This window comes from Canis lupus, chromosome 6, assembly GCF_011100685.1.
Source record: "Canis lupus familiaris isolate Mischka breed German Shepherd chromosome 6, alternate assembly UU_Cfam_GSD_1.0, whole genome shotgun sequence".
NCBI classification, from domain to species: Eukaryota; Metazoa; Chordata; class Mammalia; order Carnivora; family Canidae; genus Canis; species Canis lupus.
This window is the reverse complement of record NC_049227.1, coordinates 38,755,483-38,767,730: the sequence shown is the minus strand read 5'-3', so window position 1 is coordinate 38,767,730 and position 12,248 is coordinate 38,755,483. Positions and strand designations below refer to the sequence as shown.

Genomic DNA, 12,248 nt, shown 5'->3' with positions numbered 1-12,248 from the left:
CTTTGCAGAGCCTTCTGTGGCCCTGGGTGGCTCCCTGGACACCCTCCCAGTCACCCCAGGACCACTTCCTGACTGGCAACCCTTGCTCCAGCTGTCTGCACCATGCAGGTCTGGGTTGTAAACCCCAGAGCCCTCTCCAGTTAATTCAGCCAGAAAGATAACTTATGAGAGGACATGAGAGCTGGCCAGCTCCCCTCTCAGGTTTGGCCCATGCCCCCAGAGATGGCGGTGTATCCCCAGGGTCTCTTGTCACCATCCCACCAGCCCCTCCAGCTGCCCCAAGGGGAACACCTGTGGCCCCACTGCCACCAAGCCCTCCGAGGCCATAAAGGTCAGGAGCTGTGGGAGGACAGGAGGCTGCTGCTTTCATTCTTGTAGCACTTTTACGTGTTTGCATCAGCTAGGCTCCACTGCAGGCTGGGCCTGGGCTGCCCTAGCTCATCTTCACAACAGCCTTTTACAGAAGAACAACCTGCCCGCACGGTGTCAGGCCTGGAGATGGAGCGTGCCACGGCCTAATGGCAGACACCTAGGGCTGGAGCGTGGACAGCAGGGTCATGCCCGCCGTCCACCGCAGGTGAAAAGCTGGTGCCAGGATGCCACCAGGTCGCCTCTCCTGTGGCCCTCGCCCTCACCCCCAGCCTGCCGCCCTGCTCGGCCCGTTGACTCGCGCACGGTGCCTGCTCTGCGCTGGGCTCGACTCTGGCCATGGAGGACTGTTAGGGACTGGATGTGCGGGTCCCCCCCAACGTTCACATATTGAAGCCCAACCTCCAGTGCCTATATTTAGAGATCGGGCCTGTATGGAAAGAGTCAAGGTTAAGATGGTTCCTGAGAGTGGGCTCTGATCCCACAGGCCCCTCTTCTTGTAAGAAGAGCGCTCAGAGAGTGCGCCCTGCGTCCAGCACCTGCCCCCCACCAGGCGGAGAGGGGACCGCAGCCCATGCAGAAGGAGCGGAGGTCGCCGAACAGGACCCACCTCCCCAGCACCTGGTTTATGGGCCTGGCAGCTTCCAGAACGTGAGAGATGTTCATCCCAGTGGCTCAGTCTGGCGTTGGGTTCTGGCAGCCTGAGCCGCGACAGACACCCAGACCCCACCTCACAGAGAGGAGCCGGGCAGATGTGACTCAGGCCCCCTCCCTCACCGGGAAGGGCGACACCAGCAGGAGGGCCGGGTTGGAGGGACTTGGAGGGACCGCTGCGAGATGTGGAGTCCACCAGGTAAAAGGGCGCTCCCGAGCCTGCCTTCCAGGTGGTGGACGCAGCCCAGGCCCCACCCTCCACCAAGCCTTGTCCCCAGCATCTGCCCGCGTCACTGGGGCCAGCAGCCTCACGTCCTGGCCACACCCAATTCAAGAGTGGACTGTGCCCCAAGGTCAAGTCTGCGTCTGCTTCCAGTCACGCGAGGAGCGCTGGCGGCTTAGAATTAGGGCAGAGCGCAGAGCGCGGGTCTGGGTGGGCTCCTTGGGGCAGGTGGGGTCGCTGCCGCGCTGGGGTTTCGGGACAGAGCAGTAGTGTTGCCAGCGCCGGCGACCCGCAGGGACAGCCAGGGACCTGCAGGGACAGCCGCGAGTGAGGCTCAGGCTCAGGATTGTCCAGAGCTGCCTGGCCGCTGCCCCCCCCCCGGCTCCTGCCCCCGCCCCCCGGGCCCAGCTCCCACCCCAGCTCTCGGCCCCTTGGCCCAAGCCGCATCCTTTGACAAACCCAGGTGTCCCTTTCCTTTCGCCTGGAAAGTGCTGCTCAAAGCATCTTTGTTTGAGGCTGCCGGTGAAGCCGCAGCCCCGCCCTGCCTCCTTAATCGCCCCGGGCAGGGCCCCCACCCCCTCTGGCCCTTTAAGCCCCCAGGGCCTCCCCTGCCCAGTCAGCAGGGAGTGCACCAGCCGAGCGGGTGAGAGCAGGGCTGGGGGCTGCCAGGAGCAGGCGCCCACCAGGAAGTAGGGGCCGGGCGGGCTCCAGGGCTCCAGGGCTCCTGCGGACACGAGGGAGCTCACATCTTGCAGGGGTTGGGGGGACAGCCAGAGCCCCTGGGGTGTGGGCAGAGGGACGTGCATAGAACCTGTGCCCCGGGGAGATGCCCAGGACCTGGGTGGGGGGCGCTGAGGGAAGGCAGAGGGTCTCTGGGACCTGGGGCTAGGACCCTCCTCTCCTGTCCTTGCAGGTTCAGACCAGAGTCTAGACCCTGAGCGGTGCCGCCCTTCCCCGGGCCCAGCCCCGAAGACAGAATGACGGGGGCTGCCTGCCTCCAGGCCTTGCTCCTGCTGCTGGGTGAGTGGGGCGCAGGGGCTCAGGGGTGTTCTCGGGTGTCCTGTCTCATCTCTCTCTGGCATGGTGCCCCTAGAGTACTTCAGGGCACCCCGATCTGGGCTTCATGGGTTCCCATCTCTCCCAGCTCAGGCCCATGTGTGTACCGGGTGAGACCCCACCTGCCAGTGCCCGGGGGAGGGTTAAATCAGGTAACCAGGCCAGCCTGCTGATTGCACAAAAGCCTGGCACCAGCTCCGAGCGACCAGTACGGTCCACCCTCCTTCCTAATCTGTGACCTCCCTCCTGCTCACCCCGTTATCTGACACCAAATTCATAATCCTGTCCCTTCTCTGCTTCCTCCTCCAGGAGCCGCTGGGACAGGGACGCTGGAATCCGCAGGTAAGGAAGCCATGGAGTCCCTGGGCCAGCCCCTCCCTGACCTGGGCCCTGTGTCTCCTGGGCCCCAGCTCCCCCCCGCCCTCGGTCCCCCTTGTACCCTGCAGCCTGCGGGCAGCCCCAGGTGTCCAGTCGCATCGTGGGGGGCCGAGATGCCCGGGATGGACAGTGGCCGTGGCAGGCGAGCATCCAGCACCGCGGGGCACACGTGTGCGGGGGCTCGCTCATCGCCCCCCAGTGGGTGCTGACGGCGGCGCACTGCTTCCTGAGGTCAGGGGGGTGCGGCCGCGGGGGGCAGGGGGAGGCGGGCAGGGGCGGCCAGCGCCCTCAGACGCCCCCCACCCATGGCGCAGGCCGACGCGGCCATCTGAGTACCGCGTGCGCCTCGGGGCGCTGCACCTGGGCCCCGCGTCTCCCCGCGCGCTCTGGGCGCAGGTGCGCAGGGTGCTGCTGCCCCCGGACCACAGCGAGGAGCGCGCCCGCGGCGACCTGGCGCTGCTGCAGCTGCGCCGGCCGGTGCCCCTCAGCGCCCGCGTCCAGCCCGTCTGCCTGCCCGAGGCCTGCCCGCCCCCTGGCACGCCGTGCTGGGTCACCGGCTGGGGCAGCCTCCACCCTGGAGGTGCGGTAGGGGGCCGGGGGGGGGGGGGAGGGCGGGGGAGGCGGCCCTGGGCGGGGAAGGGGGAATCCCAGCCACCGCGCTGTCCCAGTCGGGCACCACCTCCGACCTCCCTCCAAGGACCCAAACCTCCCTCCTAGCTCCTAGCTGGATGGCAGAGTCCAGCCCCGCCTGGCGGGTCACACTGTGAGCCCCCGCCTCTCCCAGTTCTCAGAAGCCCCCCTTCCTCCCCCCAGAGCCCCTTCCGGACTGGCGACCTCTGCAGGGAGTCAGGGTGCCCCTGCTGGACTCGCGCACCTGTGACCGCCTCTACCACGTGGGCACCAACCTGCCCCGCGGGGAGCACATAGTGCTGCCGGGGAGTGTGTGTGCCGGCTACATCCAGGGCCACAGAGACGCCTGTCAGGTGTGGGAAGCTGCCTGGAAGTCTGGGGTCTAGCTCCCAAGCCCAGCACCCTGCCTCCCTAGAACCCAATACCCAGGGCTGCCTGTCCTGGACCCCAGCCAGGAGGCACCACCTCGGGGACTGGAGCCCCGGGACTGCCATGCCAAGTTGCCAGATGGCCCAGACCTAGGTTTGCCTTCCTCCTGCAGGGTGACTCTGGGGGACCCCTGACCTGCGTGAAATCTGGGCGCTGGGTGCTGGTGGGCGTGGTGAGCTGGGGCAAGGGCTGTGCCCTGCCCAACCGTCCAGGCGTCTATACCAACGTGGCCACCTACAGCCCCTGGATTCGGGCTCACCTTAGCCTCTAGTGCAGTAACACTGACCCGGAGCTAGAGGCTGGGGGGTCCCTCCGACGACCTGCATGTCTCCCCCACCTTGCCCCCTCCTCCTTGAGGCTCACAGGTGTCATCCATCTGTTCACCCCCTGCCCCCCTGGGGCTCACCAAGCCCAGCCGCCAGCCATCCTGCAGGAGCCTCCCATGTGTCCTGGTCTCATGATCCCTCTCTCCCCTTCTGTTCATATTTACCCTTTCCAGCTCCAACCAGGGGCTGGGCCTGTGTCCCCAGAGACAGACAAGCCAGCTGGTGCCCGGCCCGGCCTCTGTGCCCCCTTTTTTTGCAGGAAGTCAAGGAGATTCAGGGACCCAATTCCTCCCCGCAGCCTCCAGATAAGAGCCCCCCAGGCCAAGCCTGAACCCGGCGGAGCCCACCCAGACTTCTGGCCCACAGAGCTGTGATTTAATAAACTTGGGTTGTTTCAGGCTGCTATGTTGGTAATTGTTGACTACAGAGCAATAGCAAACGAACATAGACCTCGCCTCACTGCCGTGGAGGTGCCCCCAGGGGTCTAGAAGGCTCAGGAGCCTGGGGCACCTGGCATCATGCCCTCTACCCAAGAGGGGCTGAGAGCCCCAGGCAGGCCTGGCCAGAGCTTCTGCTGTGCCTGTTGTTTGTGTGGCTACAGCCATCCTCCCAGGGGGAGTCTGGGGCTGTGTCTCAGCCATGGCAAGGCCCACAGACCCGGGCCACTCCCCTACCCCCACCCCTTGCCCCCTGCATCTGAAAACTGCCCTAGGCCCCTTGCAGCTCCCTGCCCACCCTTGTGGGCCTGGGACCCGGTTCCTATCCCCCCCTGCCATCTGCTTATCCCCAGGCAGAAGACCATCCAGCCCAATAGATACAGCTCAGTGTCTAGAACTACAGAGGGAATAGGAAATACCACCACCTGGAAACCCCAAAGCCTAAAGGGGGCAGTGGGGGAGGACACGGAGGCCTGCCTCAGAGCTGCAGCTGCTGGGGAGGGCCTGAGGCTTGCTGGCTCCCTGTCCCTGCCCTGGGGGAGAGGGTAGCTGCAGCAGGCTGGTGCTGCTGGGCCAGGCGCACAGACTGGGCGGGGGGAGTGGGGGACTCCAGACTGCTCTCTCCCTGCGGCCGGGGCCCATCCATCTGGGGAAGCACTTCACTATCCTTGGGGGACGGTTATCAGGGAGCAGGGTGTCCAGGACAAGGTATGGCTGTGGGCTGTGGGCGCGTCAGCAGGGACCTGGTGGTCCCTGCTGGGTGATGCTGGCCACCCCGGCTCCTTCCCTCAGCCTGGAGCCTTCCCAGGGATGCCTCCTGTGGCATTAATATGGGAACAAGCCAGGGGCTGGGAGGCCGTGGGCCGCAGCCTTGGACCTGCTGTGATTTCAGTAGCGGTCCCTCCCTGCCCCCTTCAGAGAGCCCCGTTTCTGAAGTATAGCCTGGGAGCTAAACAGGGGGGTCCGGAGCTGGAGGGACAGGGGCTGGCCCTGGAAGGGAAGGGTCAGCGGGTGAGAAGAAATGAGCTGCTCCACATTGAGCCCTTACCGGATGCCACGCGATGGCTTGGCCACACCAGCTGCTGGGATCCTCACCTGACACCCAGGTGTCACACGGGAAGCCAAGGCCCAGGGTCCTGCTGCAGCTGGTAGATGGTAGGCTGGGATTCTGGGATTCCCGCCCAGGGTCTGCTTCTGGAGGCAGCTGGGGATGGCAGAGGGGGGTCATAATCCCCTCTCCTCTCTCCACTTCCCAGCAGTGCAGGCTCCCGGCTCCCCTCTTCTCAGCCCCTTCCTGATGTGCAAGTTGCCTCTCTTCGCCCAGCAGGCTCAGTGGCACAACAGCCTGTGCTGGTGCATCCTGCCTGCCAGCGAGGTCAGCAGGGGTGGGGGGGACTTGACCCTGCATCAGCCACAGCTGCTTACTGCCCCTGGCCTCACGGCACCTGCCTGACCTTCGAGGCGACAGGCTAGGAGGCTGTGCGGCCAGGAGGGGAGCACCAGGGCAGCAGGGCTGGTCCTGGGAAGTCCTGGGCATGGGGCATGCTGGGATCCCACCTCAGGCCGCCATTTGCTAGCTGCCCACCTGCTCTGGCAGGTGATGCTGCAACCAGATGGCCTCGCCTCCTCCAAGAGTACTGACTTGACCTCAGTATCCCCTCCTGTCATCTGAATGGATGCCACCCACCCTGCCGTAGCTGCTGGGAAGGCTAAGGAAATGGCTAAAGCGCTCACCCTTCTGCCCGCTGGGCACGAATGCTGCACCTGGCACGAGCACGCTCTCGGCGGCTCCAAGAACACCTCGTGGGTGTTTTCAATTTCACCGATGGGCAGACAGGCCCAGAGAGGTTAGGGGGCGTGCCCTAAGGCCCACAGCAGGTGAGGCGGAACCGGGTCAGAGCTGGGCAGCTGACTCAAACTCCATACTGAGCTGTAAATCTTCCCTTGTGGGGATGAAAGTAGTTGTAAAACACTCTACAAATGAGAGGCACCCCAAGAACTACCAGTCATGATAATTATATGATAATCAATGCTTTTAAAAAAAGGAGAGGAAGGCCAACTAGGCTGCTGCCCTCTCCTTGGCACACCCTTTCCCTGCCCCGTGCTCTCCTTCCTCAGCAGTACAGGATCTAAGGCCTCCAAATCTCTGTAGCAAAGATGCTGAGATTAAATGGAAATCTTGGGCCTGAGCCAAGGACTAGCCGCCCTGTTACTCGCCCACTGCCGCTGCCGCTGCACGCAGGCCATGATGCGGACGTGGTCAGCCTGGGGCTGGGGAGCCAGGGGAAGCCAGGCCGCCCAGGCCCAGGGAGGGAAGAGTGACAGGAGGGGAGAGGACTGTGGGGGCCCCCCCAAGGAGGCAGGGGCTAGAAGTCAAAAATGAGTAGTACGGTTGCAGTTGTAGAAACACCTACTGAATACTGATTTTTTTTTTTAAGATTTTATTTGAGAGAGAGGCAGAAAGAAGTGCGTGGGGGGACAATGGAAAGAGAGGGACAAGCACACTCCCCACTGAGCATGGAGCCCCGATGCGGAACTCCATCCCAGAACCCCAGGATCCCGCCCTGAGCCACTCAGATGCCCCCTGAACACCAACTTTTTTTTTAAGATTTATTTATTTATTCATGAGAGACACACAGAGAAGCAGAGACAGAGGGAGAAGCAGGCTCCACGCAGGGAGCCTGATGCGAGACTCGGTCCGGATCCCGGGGTCACGCCCTGAGCCAGAGGCAGACGCTCAACCGCGAGCCCCCCCGGGGCGACCCCGAATACCAATTCTTGATGAAAATCTGCAAACTTTACAAACAGCTGTTCCGTCGTCTTAAAGAAGACGAAACTGAACTCTAACTGCCGAAAGCTGCCCTGGGGGGCAGGTCGGGGGCCAGGATTTGGATCCCAGGTGGTCCGCGCGCGGAGCCTGCACCCCCCCTCCCCCCGCGATTAGTAGAAGGAAACCGCGCTCGGGGTGCAGGCGGGAGGCCGGCAGGGGGCACTCGGCCTCCCCGCCCGGCCGCCGCAGCCCCGCGGGACCAGCCGCCCGCGAGCGCGAGGAAGCCGCTCCATTCCAGGGGACATGCTGGGGGTGACAGCCGCCCGCATGGCCCCTTCCCTGCGGTCTCTCCCTTGTCCTGCCGCGCAATTCTCTGCCGTCCCCCCTGAAGCCCAGTTTTGCTGGTAAAGCAACTGGCAGTTTCCGTTTCTTCGGGTGAGTCGCCGTCAGCCACCGGCTGGACTCAGGCCCCGCCGGCGGCATCTCCGGGTCCCGCCCGCTCGCAACTGTCAAATGCAGCCCCCCCCGAGGGGCGGAGCCGGCGGCGGGGGGCTCCCGCGGCTCCTGGGGGCCCCGCCAGGGACCTGGCTGAGGCTCGCGCCCTCCCGGGGCTGGCTGCGTCCCAAGGGGAGCTGCGACCGCGGGCGCGCGGCGGCCCCGCCCCCCCGGGGCCGAGCGAGTTCCCCTGACCACCCCCGACCCCGACGGCCGCTTCCCGGAGTCCCTCCAGGTCACCAAGCCCCGCTACGGCTGGTCGTGGAGATGGGGACGGCCAACCACGGGGGCGGCCAGAAGACCCAGAACCTCACCCCCGTGGCGGCCAGGGAGCCCCTCAATTATGAACAGACCCTCCTCCCCCCCCCGACACACGCAGCAGCCAAGGGGTCGCTGCGGCGCGAAAGTTGTGCCGCCCCGATGACCAGGATGCACAGCGGTCACAGCCCTCCCAGGCCCGGGGGTACTCCGCACTCGCCGGGTCAGCCCCCCTCGTTCCCCACGGAGCGCCGAGGCTGCGCCCACACCTCCTGACCGCAGGCGGTGGGGGGCGGGGGGCCTTCCGCTCTGCCACTCCCAACATGGCGCCGCCACCTGCCGCGCCGGACCCCGTCCCACGCCCACCACGCCACGGCGCCAAGATGGCCGCCCGCCGCGCGGTCCGGCCGAGCCGGGGGCGCATCACTTAAAATGGCGGCCGCGGGGCGGGGCCACCGGGCGCGAGGCACGCTGGGGCGGGGCGCGCGGCCTGCCGGGAACGGGGCGGAGCGCGGCCGCGCCGGCGCGTCGAGGGGGGACAGGCAGCCGCCGCGATGGTGAGCGGGTGCGGGGGGAGGGGCGGCGGGCCGGGGCCGGCGGGGGGTGGCGGAGGGCGTCGGGCCGCGCGGGGCTGGGGGAGTGGCGGCCGGCGGGGGCGCGGGGGGTCCGGGCTCCGTGCTCACGCCGGCCCGCCGCCCCCAGGACGTGTTCCTCATGATCCGGCGCCACAAGACCACCATCTTCACGGACGCCAAGGAGTCGAGCACTGTGTTCGAGCTGAAGCGCATCGTCGAGGGCATCCTCAAGCGGCCGCCCGACGAGCAGCGGCTGTACAAGGTGCGGCGCGGGCGGGAGGGCGGGCGGGGGCGGCAGCGCTGCGCGGCGGCCGCGTCGTTGGTGTAAACAGTGGCCGGAACTCCCCCCGCGTGGAGGCGAGGCGGCCGGCTGGGGAAACTGAGGCTGGGCGAGGCGGCCTCGCAGTCCAAGGTCAGCAGCGGCCGAGCGCGGGATTGAAGCCCCGGCCCCCGCCCCCCGCGGGCCGGTCGGGAGCGCCCCCAGCCCTGATGGGCGGCAGCCGAGCGGCCCAGCCCAGCGGGCCTCCCTGCCCCTCCCCCGAGCTCCTGCGAGGCTCTGCAAGCCCGTCCCGCCCTCACTGGTCAGTCGCAGCCGTGCGGCGAAGGCGGCTTGGGCCGCTGGGTCTTCACGGGGCAGGCTGGCCGTCGCCTTGGCCCGACGCAGGGGTCCAGGGGCAGGGGCCCCGCTAGGCCTCGCCGGAAGTCACTCCCGACGGAGCTGGCCGCGGTCAGTCCCTGGGCTTCCCCGCTGCGTGTGCCCCTTCCGGGCCCGGTGCTCTCTGCTTTCCGGGTCGGCTGCCCTCGGCAAAGCCCCTGGCTGCCCAAAACGGTGCGAAAATTCTGGTAATTCTCATCTTACAGATGAGAAAACCACACCTTCCAAGAGATCCACCACTTTGTCCAAGGTGGCGGAGCTGGGATTTAAAGCAAGTCTGCCACTGGACACACTGGGTCACTGAGTCTTAAAATTAGGATCACTTGGAGTTTGGTGGGGAAAGGAGATTGAGGAGCCCCAGTCTGGGAGGTTCTGGTTTTGGAAGTAATGCACGTAGCCCTGGAAGTCGTGTTTGGTATGCTCTGGGGGTGGTTCTCAGCCCTCCTGGGGGCCATCTATCTTCCCTCTTCTGACTTTCAGGGTACTTGCTGACCAGGGAAGTCCTTGGGACTCACCCCTCCTGGGGCCTCTCCCAACACCCTGCCTGCCTCTCTCCTCAGGATGACCAGCTTCTGGATGATGGCAAGACACTGGGAGAGTGTGGCTTCACCAGTCAGACGGCGAGGCCGCAGGCCCCAGCCACTGTAGGGCTGGCCTTCCGAGCAGGTGAGCGGGGGCAGCCAAAGAAAGGGGTCACAGGGAGCCTGCTGCTGTTCCTCCCAGCCTCTAGGGCAGTGTCTTCTGACAGTGTTTCCTCACAAAGGGGGGGAGGGGCAAAGGAGATGCTTGTCGAAATTGAAGCCTAGGGACTAGGGGACGCCTGGGTGGTTTGGGTGGTTTAGTAGTGCCTGCCTTCTGCCCGGGGTCCTGGGATCGAGTCCCACATTGGGCTCCCTGCGTGGAGCCTGCTTCTCCCTCTACCTGTGTCTCTGCCTCTTTCTCTGTGTGTCTCATGAATAAATAGATAAAATCTTCAAAAAAGAAAAAAATTGAAGCCTATTTCACAAGGGATTGAGGTATTCCTAATCACAATACCAGCTTTGTTTTTAAAGAGGTCTTAGTGAGTCCTGGGCCTTGTATTTTATTTCCATTGTCCTATTTAATACTCCGCAGCCTGAGAGGGAAGCACTGCTGTCCCCACTTTGGAGACATGGACGCTGAGGCTTGCTGGCAGTCACGGGGAGAGCTGTGGTTCAGATGCAGACAGGCGGGACCTTGCCTGAGCTGGGCACCATGCCAAGTAGTCTTTGCCAGGCATCGCTTAATCCCACGGCATCTCTGTGCATTCCAGACTGGTATTGTGCCCATTTTAAGAATGAGTAGCTGAGCCTGAGGAAATTAGGTCACTTGCTGGGACTGACAGGCCTGGAATTGATGTTCAGCCCCTGCCCTAGTATTTAAAAATCCAAGGGATACCTGGGGGGAGTGGTTCACTGCTTTCCGTATATGTCCTGCCTATAAGAAAAAGGCTTCAATTTTAACTGGACTGGCTGTTGTTTGCTCCTCCCACAGGTTACTTTTGTTGCAAAATGTATGGGGGGGGGGTCCTTATAGAGTTCTAACACAGGACTCTTCCCACCCTAAACTGGCTGCTCAGTCAAATCAAGTGTTAAATAGCATTTTTCCGGACTATTAACCAAAAATGAGAGCGGCGATGAGAGAGTGGTCATTGCAGATCTGTAGCTTGGAAGATGAAGCCATTATTAAGCTGGGGCAGGGGATCTTTCTTTCAGTTCACTGTTGACATCTAGGTTGGAAAATCGTGTGAGGGGTCTTGTGCCCTACAGGATGTTTACCGTCTCTGGCCATTACTATGGAGGGCTATACACCCACTCTGCCAATTGCTTCAAAACCCTGCACCAGGAAGAGATAAAGTCTCCCTGTTAGAAAAAAGTGCAGGAGAAAAGTGAGGAAGCAGGGCTCATTTGCTCTGTGCTGAGGTGACAGGAACAAGAAGGGCCCTTTTGGAACTGGTGGTAATGGGGGAAGCAGCTGGTCAAAAGAAATCTCCATTTTGGCCAGTGGTAGGTAAATACTCCTGTAGCAACGCACAGGCATTGGAATGCACCGAGTTGGTGTTTTTGATAATTTTGCCAGCAAGAGGGAGGAGCAGAGTGGAGAGGCAGAGACCGACTTCCAGCTAAGCGGGGAGCTAGGAATCAAGACCTGAGCAGAAAGCAGATGCTTAAGCTTAAAGGACTGAGCCACTGCTGCGGTGCAGGGGCTATATAGGATGGTGGGGGAGGGCTTCTCTGAGGTGACTTGGGGTTGACACTCAGCCTGCCCCCAACCAGCCACTCGCAGTGGGAATTCTCAGGATCATCAAATACAAAGGCCCTGAGGCAGGAAAGAGCTTAATGGGGAAACTGGGAGCGCAGGAGACAGGTAGACCAAGGTATGGATGTGTAGACTTGGAATTTTATTCAGAGTGATGGGGAAGGTATCGGGAGGTTTCAGGTAAGGGAAGAACAGTCTGGTTTGAACTCAAAATTGTGTGGTAGAGAAAAACTGTGAATGGAACAGATGGTGGAGATTCTGGGTGAGAGGAGACAAGTGGGTAGGGGTCAGTACATGGGCACACTGGTAGGTGCAAAGGGTTGAGGAGGGACAGGGATGTTGGAGATGGGCAATCTGGGTAGGAGGAGACTCCCTCTTCAGAGGTGGGAATTTGCCCAGAGGACCCCAGAAGCTAGAGGTGGCTGCTCCCTCCAGCTTTCCCCACTCCCCTGTCCACCAGATGAAGCTTTCGAGGCCCTGCGCATTGAACCCTTCTCCAGCCCACCTGAGCTGCCAGACGTGATGAAGCCGCAGGACTCAGGAAGCAGCGCCAATGAACAAGCGGTGCAGTGAGAGGGCCCTGGGCCCGCCCCCAGTGCCCCCCAATAAAAGAGATTTGGGTGTCTGCCTGGTTGCTGCCTTTTTTGCGCACCCTCTTCTGACTCAGGCATTACCCTTTTCCTGGGATGGGGTCTGCCCCCCATTCAAGACTCCTT

General features: G+C 63.2%; 2 protein-coding genes across 3 annotated transcripts; both read left to right on the top strand.

The window, feature by feature from the left end:
• The first annotated feature begins 856 nt into the window (after nt 1–856).
• Nucleotides 857–4,461, top strand: PRSS33 (serine protease 33). Its single transcript, XM_038540680.1, has 6 exons — nt 857–2,266; nt 2,612–2,644; nt 2,749–2,911; nt 2,995–3,260; nt 3,494–3,663; nt 3,852–4,461. Exons 1-6 carry the CDS (start codon nt 2,224–2,226, stop codon nt 4,008–4,010), a joined length of 834 nt encoding a protein of 277 aa, XP_038396608.1. The 5' UTR covers nt 857–2,223; the 3' UTR covers nt 4,011–4,461.
• A 3,095-nt stretch (nt 4,462–7,556) lies between these two features.
• On the top strand, nt 7,557–12,160 carry ELOB (elongin B). 2 transcript variants are annotated; one of them, XM_038540674.1, is made up of 4 exons: nt 7,557–7,707; nt 8,728–8,862; nt 9,816–9,921; nt 11,993–12,160. In XM_038540674.1, exons 2-4 carry the CDS (start codon nt 8,740–8,742, stop codon nt 12,103–12,105), a joined length of 342 nt encoding a protein of 113 aa, XP_038396602.1. In that variant the 5' UTR covers nt 7,557–7,707; nt 8,728–8,739; the 3' UTR covers nt 12,106–12,160. The 2 variants fall into 2 exon arrangements, with proteins under 2 accessions (XP_038396602.1, XP_038396601.1); XM_038540673.1 differs by lacking the exon at nt 7,557–7,707 and adding an exon at nt 8,502–8,582.
• The last annotated feature ends 88 nt before the right edge of the window (nt 12,161–12,248 follow it).

Bases quoted from the DNA above. Each gene is read 5' to 3' on its own strand.
- PRSS33 (XM_038540680.1), top strand. From the start codon at position 2,224: ATGACGGGGGCTGCCTGCCTCCAGGCCTTGCTCCTGCTGCTGG. The intron at 2,267-2,611 runs GTGAGTGGGGCG...TTCCTCCTCCAG, and splicing joins GGCCTTGCTCCTGCTGCTGG to GAGCCGCTGGGACAGGGACG. The intron at 2,645-2,748 runs GTAAGGAAGCCA...TGTACCCTGCAG, and splicing joins AGGGACGCTGGAATCCGCAG to CCTGCGGGCAGCCCCAGGTG.
- ELOB (XM_038540673.1), top strand. The intron at 8,863-9,815 runs GTGCGGCGCGGG...CTCTCTCCTCAG, and splicing joins ACGAGCAGCGGCTGTACAAG to GATGACCAGCTTCTGGATGA. The intron at 9,922-11,992 runs GTGAGCGGGGGC...CCTGTCCACCAG, and splicing joins AGGGCTGGCCTTCCGAGCAG to ATGAAGCTTTCGAGGCCCTG.